At 39.9% G+C, this 21,606-nt stretch overlaps 1 protein-coding gene across 8 annotated transcripts in view; it reads left to right on the top strand.

Annotated features, from left to right (window-relative positions):
- The window catches only part of IKZF1 (IKAROS family zinc finger 1), a 66,455-nt gene that overhangs the window by 17,768 nt on the left and 27,081 nt on the right, over positions 1–21,606 (top strand). For all 8 annotated transcript variants that reach the window (XM_030446158.1, XM_030446160.1, XM_030446162.1 and 5 more), the window contains exon 3: positions 1,671–1,790. In XM_030446158.1, the coding sequence (XP_030302018.1) occupies positions 1,671–1,790 (120 nt within the window). The remainder of the gene's footprint in view (positions 1–1,670; positions 1,791–21,606) is intronic.

Below are 21,606 nucleotides of genomic sequence, written 5' to 3' on the forward strand. Positions count from 1 at the left end.
AGATTAAGTCAAAGAATAAACTTGTAATCGGTAGCACAATTTGAACCTTGGAAGGTGTAGCTGGCTTTTGATTGCTATCACTTTTTAACAAATTTCCTTAACCTACATGTTGTGTCAAGATAGCTGACTCTGACCAGACTACCTCTTTCCCTCCAAGCAAACTTCTGGTTTTTTGTTTTTGTTTTGTTGGAGGCAGAAGTGTTGAAAAAGCTGAGACATTTCAGCTGTCTCTCCTCACCCAGGCATCCAATCTGTAAGAGATACATCAGCTCAGCAGGATGGGGCTTCATTGAAAAGTTGCCATCATTTTTTGAAGTACCCATAAAAATAGTGTGGAAAACTACTGGGACAATTAAATCAGGAGCTAAACAGTGAATGGCAAAAACTATTTTAATGAACTTCCTGCTTTTACTTTCCTCTGCTGTAAAATTCAAAATCCTTCTATTCCATTTATTCTATCCACCTTTGCTCTTGCATGCACAGCCTGTGGGTGTGATTTTGCCCGTTTAAGAATACCTCAGAGAAGCTGGAGATAGGAGGGACCTCACGAACTCACCTAGTTGGTCCCTTTGCCAGTGACTGTTCTTTTGTTACCCCCAAGTCCTCTCTCTGCAGTTTTATGTGAAGAGCACCCTATTGGACTCTGGCCCAATTGCATTCTTTGCTATGAATGCAGAGACCAGCCTTTTACTAATACCTGAAACCTAGATCATAGTTGAAACTTAGATAATTTTAAAAATCAGATAATTTGAAAAATAAAGTAGCTGTTTCCAAGGCATGCTTTTATTACAGATATGTGAAGTCATTTTAAAAGAAGCTCTGCAAGACAGGGATAGTACTGTGGACAGGACATTAATGAGGTGACTGCTTAGCAAGAGTTGTTTTCCTTATTGCATTGCATCCAGTGCTGTAACAGTTCCATAATACTTATAATACACGTAAGTACCAGACTATTTGCTTCTGCTAAACCTTGTATAAACAAGGTCCTGGGGTTTGATTTTTTTTTTCAAATAAGAGCCCATAAAGCACTTCAAGTCACATTTTGGCTGACCTCTACTAATTGTACGTGGTTTAGGAAGTCCCAGGAGCTACAGGCACTTAGTTATTTGTAGGCTCAATGACCAGCTGAATCTTGATCTGTGGGTATTGGTGAAGCTTGCTGAAGCTGTAGTTGAATTTTTAGTTGGGAGCAATATTTTATTTTTTGGGTAGTGCTGTTAAGGTTCAAAAAAAACTGTGGGTTAGACTTGGCTATGTCACTGAAGAAAATCCCAATGTGTTCTCAAGGACCATTTGTGAAGGAAAGAAGAATTTTTACAGTAGATGACCACTTGATAACTTCTGTAGTCTGTCAGTCTACATTAGCTAAACTGGATCTTTCAGCACAGCAGATGAAAAATACCTGCAAGGTGTTAAAGATATCAAAAATGCTGAGACTGATAAGTGTATCCAGACTTCAGTAAATTTGGAAGCCACACTGGCCAGGCATTCTTTTTCACAAATATAATTCTGTTTTGAAAAGAAGTTTCTCTCCAGGAAAATAAGTTTGTCATTTTTTTTTGTTTTTTTTTTTTTTTTGTCATTGTACTTGGTTTGTTGTTCCTCTTCCAGTATTATTTGAAAATGAGGCTACTTTGATGACTCATGGGTGCTACTTTCTTCACTACTAGGAAAAGAAAGTCCTCCAATTAGTGATGTCCCTGATGATGCAGATGAACCTATGCCTGTACCAGAAGACCTTTCAACTAGTACTGGAGGACAACAGAATGCTAAGAATGAGAGAATCTTGGGTAAGATGACTAGTCCTTTCTGATAAATATTAGCACATAACATAATATGTCAATAATGTTACACTACATAGCAAGATGTTATACAAGAAGGTAATGTGCCTCTTGATCTTCAGCAGAGGATCATTCAGCTGCTTAGTGTTTTTTGTGAAACCTTCTCTTTGGGAAAGTCATTCTGAAGGACAAAAAACCTGTTCATCCACAGAGGTGTTAAAAAGATCCCACTGTTTATCTTACTTCTAAAGCATAACTGATGGTATTAAATTCTCCCCGGGAAAGATGGCTTTCATTCTCCATAGGAAATGGAACGAAAGATGTAGTTCCAGGTTAAAGTAATATAAATTTAGTTTTGATAAAAATTTAGTAAACTCTTAGATGTTTTTATTGCTGTATTTTTTAATAATTTGAATGATACGTTGAATGTTATCGGTTGTTCTAATTTTCCAGAAATGCCGTAGTAGAACAAAGACAATAATTAACATGTTTCATACGCCAGTATCTGACCTTTATTTACCCTTGATTTTTTAACTAGGAGAACTTCAGAAAACATGTGAATTTTATTTTTCTAGGCAAAAGTCAGCAATTGTTAGTCTGTTAGATTAGAATAAATTATCATCTAAAGATGATTTTGCAAAACACTGATGATTCTTAGGGATCATAAAGTCCACATCAAGAAATACCAATGCTGCTGACTACTGTATGCATCAGATGTAGTCAACTAAAAGAGAAGACACAAAATTACTTCAACATGATGCTTGTTTATTAGTGGTTTTAAAAACAAACAAACAAAAAAGGAGAGAGCGAAAGCATGATGAGTCCAAAATGCTGTGATCTATGCACTTTATGATAAAAATATTTCAGAAGAGGAGCAACTACCAAACTATCTTTTTTTATCCACAAATAAAAGTATTGATCATAATTTTCATATTTTTATTGAAAGAATGAGGGCTAGAGTGGAAGACTTTATAGAAAGACTGCAAAAATCTTTCTATGTTTATTGCCTAGGGAATTCCAATAAAGGACATTAGGTGGAAAGGCAGGCACAGAAGGAAAAATAATCAAGTCAAGGTAGTACAACAAGATGGTGTCAGGATTAGGAATAGAGCCTATTCCCAAACTTCAGCACTAGCTAGAAGAGGATGCATCACCTTATGCTTCTCCACTTGATACTACCAAAATGAGTGTAAAGCTCATCTCCTATATTATATTGACATGTCTTATGAAAAAATAATTTTTAAAAATGCTTTTTATTAGTTTAATTTAAAATATAATCCCTTACCTAGTGCATTGTTTCTCAGCCCAAAGTTATTTGGTGTCCCCAACCCCTTCGCAGCGACCAAGCTTTGCCACTTCTGTCCCCGCGTCGTGTTCGTGACCCCCCCCCTCGTCCCCCCAAATTCTCTTTTTTCTGTGGCGCGCCTCCCCCCCCACGAAAGATGTTTAATTTTGTATTATTAATTATTAATTATTAATTAATCTTGCCTTTACTGTTTTGTGTATCAACTCAATAAAATGAGCTAAGCTTCCTTTCCTCCACAGTAATTAAACCCTACAAAATATTTAAGCTTTGATTTAAAAGTTAATATTCATTTTTTTAAACACCTTCTACACAAAGAAACAAACAGGATTTTTGGTTGTGCTGAATTTACTCCACCTGACAAATATCATACAGATCCATCAAAGATTAAATTTATACTTAATGATGTAATTATTCTCTCAACAATTAAAATATTTATTAATATAAACTCATATTAGAAGTTACTATAATAAAAGGAGAAAATATTATCTTTGGAATCCTAAATATGATAAGTACCATCTCTTATTAGTTTTACTTTGAGCACTCAACAGTAAAGTATATTTTTCAAGTCCTGACTTAAACATTTTTCTACAGCCATTTTCTCTACCCCTAGTTCTTTGATTTATAAGGGTCACATCTTATAGTGAGACATTTACTGTAGTCAACAGAAACACAGACAATTCCCAGTACTCTATTATGGATGACTTTACTGGTAGGTGTCAGCTCCAGTGCTTGCAATGTTTGTCTTTTCTGTAAAGCTGTGTATACTGCTTCCTCTTCTGATGCTGCTTTTTCTAGCCCTAAGCTAACTTTTTGGAAAAAGTAAAAAAAAATAATTAATTCTTATTTTTTACAAAGAGTTTGAACATGTGTCCCAAATATATCAGGAGCTGAATGATTGTTATGCATATTCTGGATCATCATTAAAAAAAGCCTGTTAGGGATAACCAACACCTTAGGAGTAGTGTTTAGCCCATATGATCCCATAGATGTATTAGGGATGAGGGGGACTGCCTTTCTATGTAGGTAGTGGCATGGCAGTGTAGACAAGCTTGGTGTTTAGTGCCATGCTGTCATCTCTTAAGCCCTAAGATCTGTTTCTCAGCTCTATTTACCACCATACTTAGGTAGAAAATATCTGAAAAAACAGTTTGAAAGTAATAGATAGATGGGAGAATATTAAGTCCCACTGATGCTGTATGTATCTCATAGCTAGGAGATAGACTGCAGGCTGTTACAACTGGCAGGCAATGCATGAGCAGATACAACCAAGCAGCAATTTTTCTCTTTCCTAACGTCCCACCTGCTTCCTTTGTCAAAAGGGAATCCCCTGTGCACTGTGCTGTGTTTCAGCATATGATTTACAGTGCATTCCACCTAATCTGTACCACCCCCAGAGATCAGCTGTCCATCCAGTATGCTCTGAGGAAGGGTAATTTGAGTCAGACATTTATGTATGAGGGCCATCGTGCTCTGAAGGACTTTTGTGTGCATGTACTGTTCTAGAGGTTACAATAGAAATTGCAGGTTTGTTAAATGAAAATAATAAGTATTTGCCTCATCTTACTAAAAAGCAGGTGAGAAATCTGTTTTTAATTTAAATCAGCCTTTGAGATAGAAATGTTCAAATGGCCATTTGCTTACTCAGATTTGAACTAACACTTCATGAAACCTTTAACCTCAGAGTCAGAAGTTTAATTACCTTATTCATCAATTTAGCATTTTAAAAGTCAAAGATTAGGGCAAATAAGCTATTTTCAGAACAGAATGATAGGCTTCTCCACATGTTTTCAGAAGTCTCATTTCTTGCTTCTTCCAGCCCCAGACTGACTTGAACATGGTGCTATAGACTTTATAAAGAGAAACATTTGAAGCATCTCTCCTACTCTGAGAATGAAAGTGTAGTAGACTTCAGAAGTTGAAGTATGCAGTTCAGATACCAGATTTTATTTGATAGCTTCAAATTTTGGGTGTCTTATTTAAAAGTAATAGAGAGGGTGGAAATTTCATAAGGGAGGTATCCAGAGATTCATGAAATCTCTATTTTGACTTTGCCTCTAGACAGAGGCACCCAAGATGTAGGTTGTTCAATCATAAGTGAGTGTGAAAAGGTCATTTCTGGAAGTGAAGTCATCAACAGTTTCTAGTTTTAACCTGAAGCAGCATAGGAAAGCTGAAACATACTAAAAGATGTTTTCTTTGTCTTTTCCTTTCCTTGATGAGCTTGCTATGTTTTCAGTGTTGTAACTCATGAAATGCTGCTATGTGTTGAGCAGCTTCCTCTTGCACATTTAATTTCTACTGCTCTGGCTACTAGGTCTTCTTCCTTCCTTGTAATTTTCTCCACCCCAAATTTCCTTCTTGGGCCAACCTGGGACCTATAACACACACAATTTTTTTTTTTTTCAGACAAGCAAAGAGATAGATTTTCATAGTTCTTTAGGGCACTGGAGACTCTGGTTTACCGTCTATCCTGAATATACCTTTGAAATTTTGATAAGTTAGAAGTACACATCCCACTGAAACACCATTCGATTAAGATAAGAATTGCTCCTTTGTACCCTATTTTGAATGGGCAGCTCTATTTTCCATGCTAACCTATAATATAGGAGCTGATCTGAAATATCTTCTGCTGATTCCTAATTTCTCCGTTCAAGTTTTAGGTTAAATATTGCATGCACCTTTTGTGTATAATCAATACTGAACAGCCTGTACATGGAAGATGGTTGCAGTTTAGGTCTGTTCATGCCCTGAGACTGGATCCTAATTCAAGGCATGTGTGAGAAGCTAATGATTCAGTGAGCTGTAGGTTGGAGCCTTCTTCATGCCTAAAAAGTCATTTGCTGCAGCGGTACAAGCAGTAGCTTCCCTTAACTGTGACTGCCCAGAGTGTAGCTTGCTGTCAATGGGTTAAAAACTAAAATGTCATCTCACAGTGTTACTGGCTTCAGAAAAAGGCTGTGATCTTACAATTTCTGCACAGGTAGCTGCTGAAGACTTGCAGACATTTAGACTTCCAGCACAAATCAAGGGTTTCTCACTGAAAAAAAAAAAGTTATCACCAACATAGCTAGAGATTACAGTCCAAACAGGGCGTATGTAATGCACAAAGATATTCTCTTTTCTGAGATGAAGAGGTGAGGAGAACTTATCTCACAATATTGGGCTGAAACTTTTGGACACCTGACAGAAGATGCCCAAAGTAACAAGTCAAGGTGATCCTAGATCTGAATTAGAAGAAAAATAAGATTTATATAAAGTTAGAAACTCTGTATTTTTAAAAATAAAGAACACTAGCATGGAAAGAGAAGTAGGAAAGAGCTTTTTGACATTTTCCTGCCCCAGTGGGATATGTCAGGTGACTAATATTACCTCCCTCCCACAACCACATTATTGAAGCAGAAGGCTGTATAGTGGCAGAGCCTTGGTGTATGGCATCACCAGAAACCTGGCATTGCCTTCACATCCTGGAGTCTTCCCTCCTGGCCTTTGGCACCCAGAGGTGGTAACCTGCCCGAGTAGCTACTTACTGGTGCAAGCAAGTGTCCTTACTCTGAGCTGCTTCAGTGCTTTATTGCCTTAAAAGGAGCTCAACCATTTGAGAGCAAGGACAAAAGCATTGCTGAGGAGCCACCAGGCCAACCACAACAACTTGCCATTACATCAGCCTGCTGCAACTCACACATAGCTGGGTGGAGGCAGAGCAAAAGTGTGTAAAGGCTGCAGGCTGCAGGGGGGAGAAGGGAGAAAAGCCAAAAGGGGAAGTGCCCCACCCCAGCTTGCAAAATCCGTCCTGTTGCTTGAGGCAGGTCCAGGTCGCTGCTACCCTGGCGCTTCTGTAGGGCAAGGAGAGGGAATGAGGAGAAAGTCTGCCAGTGCTAAAGGCCCTCACAGGCTTTTCCTGTAGGGGATGAGTGGCAATGAAGACAGCGTGTTGTGTATCAGTAATAAAATACAGGTGTGGCATATGTGTGCATGGACACAGTCATTCAGAGAACAAAAGTAACTTGGGGGGGGCTGTGTAATATGTTCTACTTGCTCATGTTTCAGATGCATGTTTCTGTCACTCAAAGGTCTGAAAGTATGTAGGAGCTGAAAAGCCATTGCTAATTATTGCTGGTAATTTCTGTCTCACTTGATGTAGCCCTACTGGCTCTGAAAGCAGAGAGAAAATTTGTTTCAAGACGGTTTGGGGAGTTTTAGGAATTACCTTTGACTCTACACAATAAAAGAGAGAACAACTGAAGAGGCTTCTGAAGAAATTGAAAAATTTGCAACTAAAGTATTTTAGAAACTTTTAAAAATAGGGAAGTTGGGAATCTCCCCTCTTCTTTGGGCCAAAGCTCCTCTGTCTAGCTCCAAAGTACAAGTCTGTACTGTTATGGACTGGTATTACATTCTTTTAGACCCTAACAGTATGGCTTACCTGTTTTTAAGGGGAACACAGGAGATTTTTTTTGACAGGATTATTTTCATTTTGTATGCAAAACTCTTCTGGGAATTTGTACAGAGGTGGATGTGGGTGGTCTGGTGGGAGAAGGCATGTGACAGATTTCATGAACAACTTTACATATGCTGCACAAAATATGCTTCAAAAGTTCATTTTGCATGGGCATAGGGTGAAACAGTGTGCTAGGGTGAGGTGTAGAAAGTCCAGGTATATGGAACTGCTTGGAAGTTGAGGTGCTAGCTTTATTTCCAGAGACAAAATCTGCTCAATGTAATGACTTCGGACTTCAGCAGGTCATTGGAAAATGGCCCTTGTTTGGAGACAAGTTCTTTTATCAAATTTAAAAATTACTCTTGCAGGTGATGGAGGATAAACATTTTCAAAACACACTTGCAAGTAACTTCTTAAAGGGCAGGCAAACCTGCCTGGAAATGAGAGCTGCCACAGCCTCAACACAGGCTGTGCTGTATGACCACAGTGAACTCAGCCCGCCCGGAGCCAGGGCAGAGCCACTGGGAAAGCAATCACATAAAAATTCTCTCATGCAACCAAAGCACTCGATAAAATTAAATCCTTAAGGAGAGAACTGGTCCTAAAAGAGAGTTGTGCTTTTCCAGTGATGTCTGTTTCATTTTGCAAGGCGTTTTTCCTCTCCTCACCCACTTAGTAGACCTATGGTTTCTGTTGCCTCTGTGTGGCAATATGACATTGCACTGATGGGGAAGCTATGTTCTTTTTTTCCTTAGTTCTCCAGAGCTGTGGATCTTGTGGAGCTGTGGCCAATTTCTTGAGTGCCTTCTGGGTACTGCTGTGTTTTCAGAGGGGACCATCACTCCAATAGCCAGGGAATGCCTGGACATGTGTCAATTTTACTTCTTCTGCACTGAGAAAGCTGCAAGTGTTTGTTTGAACTGGAGAGATGCAGTGTGTTTAGTTGTGTGGCTTTTAGGTACGGATACTGAGCCTGCTGATCTAATCTGCAGTTAGAGGAAGTTGTCTTTATCTGAGCAGAAGAGATGTGCCTCAGAGATAAGCCCCATTCTAGCTTGGGAGTTAAAATTATCTAGCAGGATCTCAGCCATGGCTGCAGCACGACTTAGAAATACAGGGCTTTGGCTGGAAGGGGGACATATTTTAAGCTGGGTAGGACCTCTATAACTGCAGCTTGTAGAACCTCAGGTTATTTTAAGGGAACGACTCTGAATCAAAAGGTTGGATGGGCCTGCCAACACCAGCCATTCCTCTCTTCTCTATTATTTCTTGCTTGCTCTTTGTTGCAGGCTTGATTTTTTTCCCTTGAGCAAGTTCTCATTCAACCCAAGTGCTCTTCAGGAGTGAGTTCTGAGTGAAAGGCTTAACTGCTGGACTGAGGTGCAGTATAGAGACCATCTGCCTCTACAGAGGTGCCTTTTTAGAACAAGCTGCTGGTTTGATTTTGTTCATCCTCTCCTGACATTTCTGTAATTTCATCTCCTGCTATGGTGCCTCCCTAGGAGGAGGTGGTTTCTAGCTGCAGAGGACCGGCACTGATGATGTCCTCTCAGGTACAAGCTCCTCATGCTCTGTCCCACAGAAAAATGTGCAAGCATAGTGTCACTGTGGCTGCATCCCTGCCTTACAGATTTTCAGGGAAGGATTTACAGCTGTGCCACCACAGACTTCCCCAGTGTAGAACAAGCCCTTTATGGTGGAGTATGGGATGAAGGAAGCTCTTTTTTGAAGCTGTTATCCTAAAGGCGGGACCAAACACCACACATTGCAGCAGGACAGAGATTTGTCTCTGCACCTTTCTGACTGAGCTCACTATGTGAGATTTCTTGAAACCTCAGAAGATGATCTCTCCAGAAGAACCTTTTCCCCACGTGCAGGAGGCAGGTAGTGCAGGCTTAGCCTCAGCCTGTCATTTACAGTGGAGAAGTGTGATGACAAGAAGGTGTTAACTTGTGAAGGTGGATCATCCAGGACCCCAGAATTCTGGCCTACAGAGACAGTTGGTTGGAAACTCTGTCCTGCCTCACCTCGCTGCTTCCCTGAACAAGTGAGGCAGTGGAGCAGCTTCCCAGAAGCAGATCAGACACATAGCCTGCAACATGAGATGCTTCCTGTAGCTCCCTTCCTCCATCCCCAGCAAGTGAATTTTTTGTTGTAAGTGTATATATGCAGGTAGCATCATCTCTAGGGAAGTAATCCATTAGGTGTGTCCTTCTCTTCCCTTGTTTATTACGTGCTTTTAATTTAGGATTAATATCTGGATCTTGCATTAATTGTCATTTAGAGACGTGTTTCCTAGAAGCACTTAGAAATTTCAGTTACTGGCATAAGAGATCTCAAGGTATCAAATCTATCATCCTAACATGAGATATAGTAACACCACAGCCACCAAATTCAACTCTTGAAAGTGAGTAACTCCTGCTCCTTTGATTTACGTGAGGTTTCAGTCTTAAAATGCCAAAATCCAAACCTAAAAATGCAATTACAAATCCCATTGAAAGTTTGCTGAGAATTAGTAAACACAGAGCAAACACAGAATTACTGTCAATTTCCAACCAAAGAAGGGATGATCCTAAAAGGAAATATAATATCTATATTTTGCTCTTTGTTGTTTGCCTTTTATTTCCCCTTTTTCCTCTCCCTCAAAGATCTCTGAAATTACCTTATTTCAAAAGTGTAATAAATTTTAAAAAAGTGAAGTAGTATGGCACAATTAATTGGCTTCTACTCTTCCAAGAGAAGTGTCAGGGTTTAAAGAAAAAAAAAGAAGAGAAAAAAAGAAGAAAAGAAAAATAAGAAAGAAAGAAAAGAAAAGAAAAGAAAAGAAAAGAAAAGAAAAGAAAAGAAAAGAAAAGAAGAGAAAAGAAAAGAGAAGAGAAGAAAAGAGAAGAGAAGAAAAGAAAAGAAAAGAAAAGAAAAGAAAAAGAGAGAAGAGAAGAAAAGAAAAGAAAAGAAGAAAATTAAAAAAAAAAAAAAAAAGAGGGAAAGGACTGACTGTTTTTTTTTTTTTTAACCTGGAAATATTGCTTCTGAGGAAATAGTTTTCTGTAGCTTCTAGATTGTTTTATAGAACAACATAAGAACTCATCTGCTTCCTAACCTCTCCTTTATAAAAAAAAAGATTGAGAGCTTTAAAAGGGATTGCTGATTTCTTCATATAACAGAGTATCTGCACATGATTTTGCCCTCCCTGCTGATTAAGTTATGCAACAGAGATGTTTAATGCAATGGAAAGGTGAGTTTTAAGTAAAGTTGGTGACACTTTCAGCTTGTGTTGCAATTAATAGAAGAGGAAATATTCATTGTCCATGTTTCATAATTTAAAAGCATCCTGTATTTGTAAGAAGCTGTGATCAGCCAGCATCCCTGCTATGGATTTGAACTTCCCAAATTCTTGGTTGTTTCCTTCTTTTGGTTTTTGTCCAAGCTAAGAGCTTTGGGTTCTGATTTTTAATCACTGCCTGGGATTTTTGTGGAGAGAGATCACTCCTTTCTCATTGACAACACTGTGCACCTCAGCATTAGAGGGACTGAGTGACTGAGCCTGTTTTTTCCTGCTGTGAATACGTGTCGCAATGCTCGGAAGTGGTGGCAGTGGTTGGTGTTGAAGTGGGATGGTTTCATTAGCACTGAAATGGCAAGTGCCTGCTCGGGAACACTGCTGTTTCTGCACCCCTTGCACTGCATCTGGGTTTCAGAGACATCTTTCTGGGTCTTTCAGTATGAATTCTCTTCATATAGAATTCACTATGAAAAAATCATTTGTGCTGTTGTGGGGTGGACAAACACCCACTGCTCATTTTTTTGTGCCCAGATTTGCAAAGAGAAAGAAATATCTATGCAGCTGAGGGAAGTGTCAAATTGTCCATGACCCATCCCTATTCCAGCCACAGTCTGGCTGTGTTCATAATTCAGGCTGTGAATGGCTCTGCCTCTCCTGAGCAGAGCGCTCCTCCTGGTTTCCTTAGGCTGAAGCCAGAAGAGAAGAGGTGAGAACATCCCTCCTGCATTGACATGGCACCTGCCTTCCTGTGTTGAGGTTTGTCCATTTTCCTTCCAGAATCCAAGCAATTTTGTAACTGGCACTGGGCACTGGAGGGGAGGTAGGAAAGCCCCGATTGCGAGTGTGATCACTGGGACTTTGTCTACTGCAGGTGTGGATCTACAATTTATCTCAAAGTCAAAAAGGAACCAGGCTTTTCTGGGGAGGGGCTCAGCTTCCTGAACATTTGTCCACATAATGCCAAGTAGAAATAAAAAAGAGAAATTACAATTGTGCTAGCAAAAGTCCAACATATAAAAAAGATGAGAGAATAATGGTAATGAAACAGTACTTCTGGCATGGCAACACGCTTGTTTAATCCTAAAAAAGTGTTAGTGGATCCTAGTAAAATTGGTATCTTATTGTGGTCTTTTTGTGGTGTGAAGTGGAATTTCTTTTTCTCCTTGCAAAACACTCTAGAGAAGTCTGATATTGTTTATGCTGTAATTATATATTAATGATTCTGTATGTTTACTATATGGTGTAACTGTTGGAAACAAGCTCTTTCTTGTGGATCATGAAAGAGGCTGATCTATAATATGCCCAATTTAGCCCTAGGTCTTAAGGAGACAGGACAAAATTATTTTTCATTTCTGAAACTTTTTGTAATTAATTTCTTCCCTTTAATACTCCATTTGAAGTTTGCAATGGCAATGTATTTTCCAGTCAAAAGGAGCCATTCATTCCATTTTCTCTCTTTTTTATGTGTAAATGCACACACATACACACATGTACATAAAGACACACACATATGAAACTGTATGTCTGCGGAGTCAAATTCCTCTGTGTGCATATTTGTGTAAAAAACCCTAAAAACCAGCACATATGTGGAAAAGAGCAGTTATCATGAAATCTGAGCTCTTAATTCTTTTTAAGAGGGAAAGAAAAACCTATGCAGTACTCTCTGCAAAATAAGTGGCTGTCAGAAATATATTTTTTTAAAACCTAAAAGAGGAAAAAGTTAGTTCCTGCTAATTTGTCTGTGTCCCTGTAAGAAACCTAAGTGTAAATTCCATTTGGGAAGTGGGCAGCAGTTGAGGAAGGCCCACTTGTAACCAGTGCAGCTTCTGCAGTCCATCCAGAGCTGCTCTACTGAGGCAGCTGTGAGGGCAGATAGGGTCAAGGTCCTGGAAAGACCACCAAGGAGTTCATGCAGAAAGAAGGTCCTGGGAAAAGGAGAAAGAGACACAGATACCTTCTCAATAATTCCTGCTGGTGTTCCTTGCCCAAGGTGATGGCCCAAAGAGACTCTGCTGCCTGGAGCTGCTGGCTCAGCAGTGAAGGGGTATTGTGGGCTCTCAGGATCTTCCCCTGTGCTATTCCTTCCTGAGTTCCAAGGTTTTATTCATTTAACTACTTACAGTGTTATTCCGGTAAGGTCTGTAACAAAATGAGGAGTATATTGATGAAATGTTTTTTCCAGAAGATCCTTTCACAGTTCTATACCAAAATTAAAGTTGTGCGGTGAAGGTTCAGAGGGTATCTGGTCCACAGCATAGAGGGGTAGATGGCTGATGTATTCAAATAACCTAATGGAAAATGGAGATATAATATCTTGCATCTCTTTTTTGAGATACAGCTTTCCACTAAAATCTGATGCATGCCTAACTCGATAAATTTCTTAGAGATGTTTCAGTAGCTAACTGAGCTAATAAATATGAAAGTACAAGTAAAAGAACCACTGTAACAGATAGAGTAATGGACCCTTCTTCTCTGCAGTCTTAGAAAGAGAGTGATGTTCAGGGAATTTATTTGTGCATGTAACAGGGAGCTACAGCAGAGTGCAAAATACAGTTCCTCATGAAGGCCAGGCTAGCTGAACAAAATACAGTACCCTGCCTCCTGTGTGAGGACTGTGCAGCAGTGGGGTTTTTTCACTCCTTTTTTCCCTTAGTGAGACAAAAATCAAATAGTCATATTAGTTGCATACTTCCTGAGAACACAGCGATCCACACATTCTGGTCTGTGGGTTGTGTTTTTTCAGAATTCAGGCATAGGATGGGAGTTCATCAGATAGCAATGGGGAGCTCTAGCAAATAGCACATTTGCATCAGCAGAAACAAATTTCACAAGACTTGCTGGGAAGGTTTGCCACAGCATGCCACAGGCCTGCACTAGTAACAGCTGCTGCACATCCACTAGGTAAAAAAGATAACAACAGAAAATGAAACTTTTAACGTTTTCTTCTACGAACATTTGAGAAGCACATAGATCACATCAGCTTCAGTGGGCCGTCATGGTGCCTTGGAGGTAAAGGTACGTGAAGCTGTGGGTGATTCATACTTCATCTGTCCTGGTGGTAAGGAGACCTCTCAGCACTGCTCTGATGGAAGTCACAAGCCAGATGTCAACCCAGAGTGACTTTGTTTTTTTTGTGTTGGACAAAGCAGAAGCAACTTTCTTTGAGATGTTCTCTTCCAAATGAACAGAGCATCATTTGTCAGTCCCCTTATTGTTGACCCTGGTCACTGACCAGTTTACCAGGTAAATGTTAATTTTCTGAAGACCAAGTCTGCACATGTACTGCAGCCTCTGACAAACTGGTCTGCACCATGACCCAGTTCAACCCAGCAGCTCAAACTTATTTCCAGATGTATGTATTCCTAGGTGGTGAAGTTAGCAGGATTTCATTTGCTTTCTTGACCTCACACTGTACTCTACAGTGCAGCACAGCCATGGCACAGATACCAAAGCTTACCCTAGCTAATAAGAAATAGCAACTTCTGTGGGGCTGCTTTGCATTGAAATGGGGAAGATTTTTCACACTTTCCATTTGCCTCCCCCTTAGTCCAGCCACACTGTCTGGATGCTAGTAGGAATTTAAAGGACTTACGAATCCTGGATTAAGTAGTCCTGATGCAGTCTCTCTGGGCTGATAGTGACAAGAAGTTACAACTTTGTAGTTCAAGGGAAAGAAGAAGCTTTCCTGGTGTGTAATCTCATTAGGACATACATTTGGGTGTTTCTACACTTCAGATCCTTCATGTTTGGTAAAAATGCAACACAATGTCTGTTCCTTTGCAGTATTTGAAAAGTGCTTTACACATGAACTGGGCACATGCTTTAAGAAGTGAGAAAAGTATACTTCCAAGTAAAAGGCACTTGGAGTGTCAAGGGTATGCAGCTAGGAGAAGAGAGGAAGTCTGACTGAAACTTTGCCTGCTAGACACTTTCAAAAATTCCATAAATGCTGAGAGGGCAGGAAATGCCAATGCTGTCAGTGTGAACAGATCATCATCCTTATGGGAGGCAAAGTTTTGATCACTCTCTGAATGCTTGGAGCCAGTTTTCACAGCACAGCTCTTGTTCTAATTGTGGGTATTTGAGTGTCTTCTGTCCATATTATCTCTTATTGTTTATGTAAGACTCGGAAGGGGATTGAGTTAAGATTTGGGTGTTCCTACTGTCATTCGTCTCTAGCTGTTTGATTGGTTTTGTCTACGAATTGATGTTGTGGCACAGGGTTCCTGGGAAAGAAACAGTGATCTATTGCTGTAGATGCTTCACAAACACAACCAGCACAGCCCAAAGAGCTTACTTAGAGATTACTTAGTCTAATCAAGGCTATATATTCATGACTGATTAATTAAACCTTCAATTCCAAAAACCAGTACAACCCCCAAAACAATAAGCAATTTGTTTTAGGAATGGGATTTCACACCTCATAACTGAGCATGTATGAAAAGCACTACAAAGCTGAACTGAAGATGACACAGTTTTCAGTATTTAGTAATTTCCTACAGAAAAGGCACAGGCTGAAACCTTCTTTTGTTTCCTTTCTCAGACCACTGATTGCTTCTGTGATGCTGATTGCAGTGTGGCGGGAAATTAAAACTGGTTTGGATATTTTAAGCAGCTTATGCCTTTTTTTCCTGGGGTACTTGTCTTCAGGATTTTTACTTCTCTCTTGGAATACAGTGGTAGCAATGAAAAAGAACATCTGAGGAAAAATATAATTCCTTTCCTGCTTCTTCATCATCAGTTTGAAAAAAATAGCCTAATTTTTTACCCTAAGCAATCCCAGATAAGGGAGAGCTGCCTGAGAACTCCAGCCACTTGATTGTCATTAATGAAGGTTTATTAGGCTAGACAATAGTTCCACCTTTATATAATTCTGTAGGACACATCACAGATTGTGGATAACATTTTCAAAAATACCTAAGTGTTGCAGCTACTCAAGCTACAACTGCAGTCTCCCAGTTACATGTTCCCAGTTCCCAGCTACAACATGGTCCCCCAGTTGCCTTTTGTGGGATACATGCCAGGAGGTTGACCAGTGGATGGCTAACCCATCACTCTAGGTAGCTTTTGAGTTTCCCTGGTTGTTTTGCTGGTTTTGTTTGTTTGTTTTTTGGGTTTTGTTTTGGGGTTTTTGTTGTTTTGTTTTTTCTTTTTTTTAAAACAAAAGCTTTATCCCATTAAAAAAAGAATTGAAAAATGTGTAGATAGGGAAGTAAGGGCACATGATGGATGAAGTGCCTTTCCCATGGCCACACAGGAAGTCTGTGGCTGAGCTAGGAATTAAACCAAGATTTCTTCAGTGTGCATCCAGTGCCCTGTCCCTCTTTGAGGCTATAAAACTTTGTTTATTATCAGATTCACTATAGGTTGAAGCAGAAGGCTGCTGTTTGTGAGGAAAAGAATTATTAAAAGATAAGTACTGTTTATAATTGGTGAGAAACTGAGAGCAGTTCTGGACCAAGTATCACCCATTTCTATTGCTGTTTAATGTTCTCTTTTTTTCCAAGTTTACATCAGCATAAAAATCCCCTTGTGGTATTGCTCCTTAACAAAGCCAACTACTCAGGCCTTTCCTTATGGCTAAGATCAGAGTAGAGGCCAATGCTTAGCTGTTTCCAGCTGTCCTAGTTTAAGAGTAAGTAGCATTATGACTGGCTTGACAGGAAAATTATCATTGCTTGACATTTCTCAACCAAAATCAAATAGGAAAAATGCATCCATTTGCTGTAGAGTGCATCTATAACTAAATTCTCTCTTGCAGTACTCATTTGACTTGACTTGCATTGTTTCTTGAACAACTGCATGACTGTTTTTTGTCTTTGGTAATGCTGAACTCAATCAAGAGGTGTTCCATAGAAGTTAAAACCAGACCAGAACTAGTAAAGCCAGAAGAAAGTAGGCAGATCATGGTCTGAGGGCAACCTAAAATATACACCAGAGATGCAATAGATAGGACACAACAAGCCAGTCAAAACTTTCACAGCTCATATAATATCTCACATACTTGTACATGGATACTACAAAGCTTTATCACCCTGCCATCCCTAGAAAAATAGTGCAGTGTATAAACTATGCTACTGCAAACTAGAGGTATTGGTGCTGTATCTGTAGGAATGTGGAAGAGCAGTCAGAGCTGCAGGACCTGACATGAGGTGAAGGTCTCTGACCTTCCGACACAGGTAAAGACATCTCTGCTCTGTCCCACCCATCCCAAAATCCATTGACATTCAGCTGAGGAACTAAACACTGATCGAGTGGGCCAGAAGATATTTCCTAATTCCCAGATAAATGGTTGGGGAAATAGCTGAGGCTGTTGATATTCTTGGTGCAAAAGTGTTTCAAAGAAAGTAAGACTCCCTAGTGCCCATTTCTTATCACCTCCTGACAGCCTCCTTTGTGGTGGAATGGCCACAAATGGTTTTGAACGAGCTCTTCCAACAGGATAGTTTTCATGCAATGATGAACAAATAGTTATACCACAGTACACCTTTGTGAAACACTCCTGTCTTCGTTTACAAGCAGGATTTCACCACTATCTTCCTGAGAAGCTGCAAAATTCAGTTAGCCACCAGATAAGATAAAGACTGTAGCTTGACTCAAAAAGAATGCATAACCATTAGAGCTGTGATATTTATAGAGGGTCACCTCTCAGGTTTTTACTTTCTACTCAGCCCTTTATGAGACAAATTCTTGTTGAAAACTCCCTGAGAAATGAGAGAGCATAAAAGGCTGGGTCCCACTCTATTCTTAAAGAGGTACATGTTCTGCCTGTCATCTCTTTTGTCTTCAAATGGAGAAGAGAAAAATCTTCATGTGAATTTCAAACTTTCTGCTCCAGCCAAGTTTCATTCTGAATGAGCACAGTACATGATCTCAGTGGAAAACTTCCTAAGTAGTCTGCTCCATCCACTGGCAGCTGAGCAGGATTGCCCAGTTAGGCAATCCATACTCTGCTTTAGCCAATTTCCTTCTGTACTCTTGATCACTCTGTCCTCAGTGGTTCCTTCAGCATATAAGATTATTGCCTAATCGAGCCTTTTCACCCTGAGGCTAGGCATTTTGAGGCCTTTCCTTCATGTTTAATTTCCCTCTTTTCCAGAGTCATTTGTGGAGTATCTCCTCTTGTCTGACAGAAAGATAAAGAGGGCAGTAGTGACAGGACCAGGTTTGGTGCAGTCCAGCTGTACACAACACACATAGTTTGGTAGCTACCTGTCTTACAGTAGGTGAGGAGAGGAATACAGGTCAAGTGGCCAAAAGGTGGAGAGGAGTAATAATCTAGAGGATTGCTGCAGAGGCAGAAAAGGCTAAGCCTGTATGGTTTTGTTTGGTTCAATTTTTTATCACTTTTTTTTCTGCTAAGCCACCAAGTATAATTCCTGGTCTGCGCTTCCCTTTCTGTCACTTCTCCATAATTCTTAGCATTTCAGTTGGGCTTCTGTGTCTCGGCTGCTTCCTCTTTTCCTGCTTTCCTACATTTCATTACTTGCCCTTCTTCCTCTTCGAGTGCTTTTACAACAGAGCCAGGAGGATGTGGAAACCCAGTTACAATATGACACACAAACTGCAGTGTCACAACTACAGCCCTTCTACTTCACCTCTGGGAGTGCGCAAAAGCAGGTCAGGGTGGGAAGGCAGGAGTGGAAGGATGAGGAAAAGAGGGGAGAGATTTATAAACAGGGAAGAGAAATGACAGGCAGTCACAAGATTTCCAGCTCAAAACCCTGGAATAATGTCTTTCCACATAGTTTTAGATAACTTCAAACTGAATCATCAATGTGTCCATGAATGCAAGGGTGAGATGGCCGTGTGTGTCAGTCTGAAGGTCTCCAACAATAGTCTTGCCATGTAGAAGATACAACCCTGATGCATTTCTGAACTTGCTTGTAGACATGCAAGCTAAGCAGACCTCTTGGCATTGTCCTTATTTAAAAAAAAAAAATTATAAATTTTTTGTTTCTAAAAAAGAAAAGGCAGCTACTCTATAACATCAAAGGCAAAATTATTCGTAGTGCCCATATCTATGTGTGGAGTAAACCTTGAAGATGAGCAGGCACTATAGTTTTTTTGAGATACCAGGTGGCTGGGAAGGCAATCCCACAGACTTTACTCCAACTACTTTCTAGGGCAACTATTAGTTAGAAGTGCTCTTTTTTCCTTCTCTTTTCTGCTCTGCTCTGCTGTCTGGGGTCTCCTAAAAGCCTTTCAGCTTGACTGATTTAAGTACATCATGGCAACTAGTGTAGGGTTTGCTCCAAAATTCTAGGTCATGACAGATGCTAAGGAGATAAACAAGTGAGGGTTGGGAGGAAATGGGTAATATGTCCAGACTGCTCTGTGTGTTTGTGGAAGGAGTTAGAGGAACAGTAGATAGAGGTTTCCTGTTAAGCTGGACAAGGGGGAAGCTGTGATGTTTCTAAGCTGTGGTTGCAATTGGACCCAAGTTCAACAGCATTCTCGGTGTGGTCTTGCTATTTCTCCACCTTCCAGGAGAAGGTCAGGTTGTCTTAAAAATCTGAATACCACCAAAGCCAAAGTGTATTAAGCTCCCAAATCATGTAGATACTTCAAGATTTTTCTCCACTGCCACATAGTTGCTCACAGTCTGTGGGGTGCTGTGCTGGAGCAAAGGGTTTGGTGGTCTCCTTCTGCTGCAGATTGGGAAGCAATGACTGAACCAGCTCTGAGCTTTGAGATCAGAATATGCCAATACATGTCCATTTAGTTAAATATTTCCTCACTGATCAATTTACAGGTTATGGCAAGCAGAGTCTGTAAGGAGCATGTCCATGGTAAACAGAGGATTGTCCTGATTTTCAGACATGACTGTACTCTCAGAATTTGGCTTTGCACAGTGGTCTGATTTTTCAGTGAATAGTGTTTTTCTGGGTGATCTCTGTTCTGATAATCTAGTTTCATTTGTGCCTAAAGTTGGAGAGCCCCAAAACAATAGTTGCTTTTGTAAAAGTCTTTCACTGATGAACAACTTTTAAAATAATTGATAGGGGTATTGAAAAGATTGGAAGAGTTTAGAGAAATTCAAACAGTATTTAAATGCTGGATTAACAGTTTTAGATTGCTCTGTTCTATACCTCAGCCAGAAATGAAGGCCATGATGCAAGAATTTCTACGGTCTGAGGTTAGGTAGATTTCTTCTGTTCATAATAGTCAGTTTTGGTCTAATCATGACAATTTAGTATAGAGTGGTGCTATTAAAGACCACTTAATTCAGCAACAATTATTTTGAAAGCCTTTTGCCTTGAAGCTCTGCCAGCAACATATTGAATTGGATGCTTTGTTGATCTATCCATGTGAAGAAAACGGTTGCATTTTGATGTAAGATAGTGATAGTCAGCATGCTGATTGTGACTGTGTGTAGATTGTGATCTTGACCGTTTCCAGTGAGTCTCAAATGTTGGATTATTCATTCAAGATAGCAGTCAAATAATCTTAAAATTCCCCTTTACATTCCCTACTCTTAAGCATTGCTGAAGATTTGTTCAGCAAATTTGTTTGAGGAAGCTTTGCTTGAGTAGATTGCCATGTTGGCCTTTCTCTTCTGGGGGCAAGATATACCCACACCAGGAATCCAATTAAACCTGAGTTTGGAGTTCCCTTCTGCAGCACTGTTTCATCAGATTTTGGAGATACCCTTCAGGACAGGAATTGGAACTCCTAAATTCAGTAGTTTCAAATCACAGCTGAGTTATACTTGCAGAGCAGAGCTAGGAATTTCAGCTAAGAAACTGGCCCTGATGTATTATCTTCTACGTACAGAAAATTCTTTGGCCTGAACTGTCAACATTTTCCCCCACATCTTTCTGAGAATGTGGGATTTTAAAAATAATCTCTCCTTCTTCTTTTGAGTTAGATGTTGCAGCAAGCTAGTGAAATGTAGGTTTTTCTCTTAGCATTGTGTTCAGAGAAACAGTATGTAACTTTGCAATTGTTGGATGCCTCACAGAATAGGAATCCAGCATCAGGGATGACTCCTCGTGGCACTAAGATTTTTAAGGCTGGAGTTTGTTCAAGGAAACAAAGGAGAGCTTGCATTTCCTGAGGTAAAAGCAAGGAAACAGCAGACACTAAAAATGGCCAAAGAAGTGAGGAAAGAAGAAGTCTTTTAAAAATGTGGACTGGACTGAGTTCTCAGACTTTCAGGATAATCTGCATTCAGAAAATATCTTTAGGATTTGTGTAGAACAGTTTATGCCTTCCACAGAAGGTATAGATGAGGATTTCCTTTCACTGGGCTGTTGAGCACATTGTAATCACATAAACAACAGTTTACATTGCAAAGCTTTCTGGCAAGATTTCTGCAACCCAAAAGGAAAAAGACTCCAAAAGCCTCAAATGGATACTTGTAGAAAAATAACTCAGCACTCAAGATTAACAGATCTCAAGCAGGCTGGCTCAGGATTACCTTCTTTGCACAGGGACCATCTACTTTATTACTCATAAAGTGATGATTATATTTGATCTGCTTTATTCTAAAAGAAACTTTCCCTATCCCTGGAGGGTTTTTTTTTTAACTGTCTAGTGAAGGGGACACAGAAGACTCTTCACTTCATTTATTTTCCGAATAGGCAAGATGATAAAATAGCCATAAAGTAACCACTTCTCAAGTGCTGAAATGGCTCCATTTCATCCTCTGACCTCTTCTCTAAAAAGGAGACTGACAGTGCACATCTTTGTCACAGCCCCCGTAGGCACCTCCTCAAACCTAAACACAGCTGTTTGGTCTAATTTTAGGTCTACTGACCCTTTGACAGCTGGGGAACTAGGGATACTTGCATAA

Source organism: Calypte anna, chromosome 2 (assembly GCF_003957555.1).
Source record: "Calypte anna isolate BGI_N300 chromosome 2, bCalAnn1_v1.p, whole genome shotgun sequence".
In the NCBI taxonomy this organism is placed as follows: Eukaryota; Metazoa; Chordata; class Aves; order Apodiformes; family Trochilidae; genus Calypte; species Calypte anna.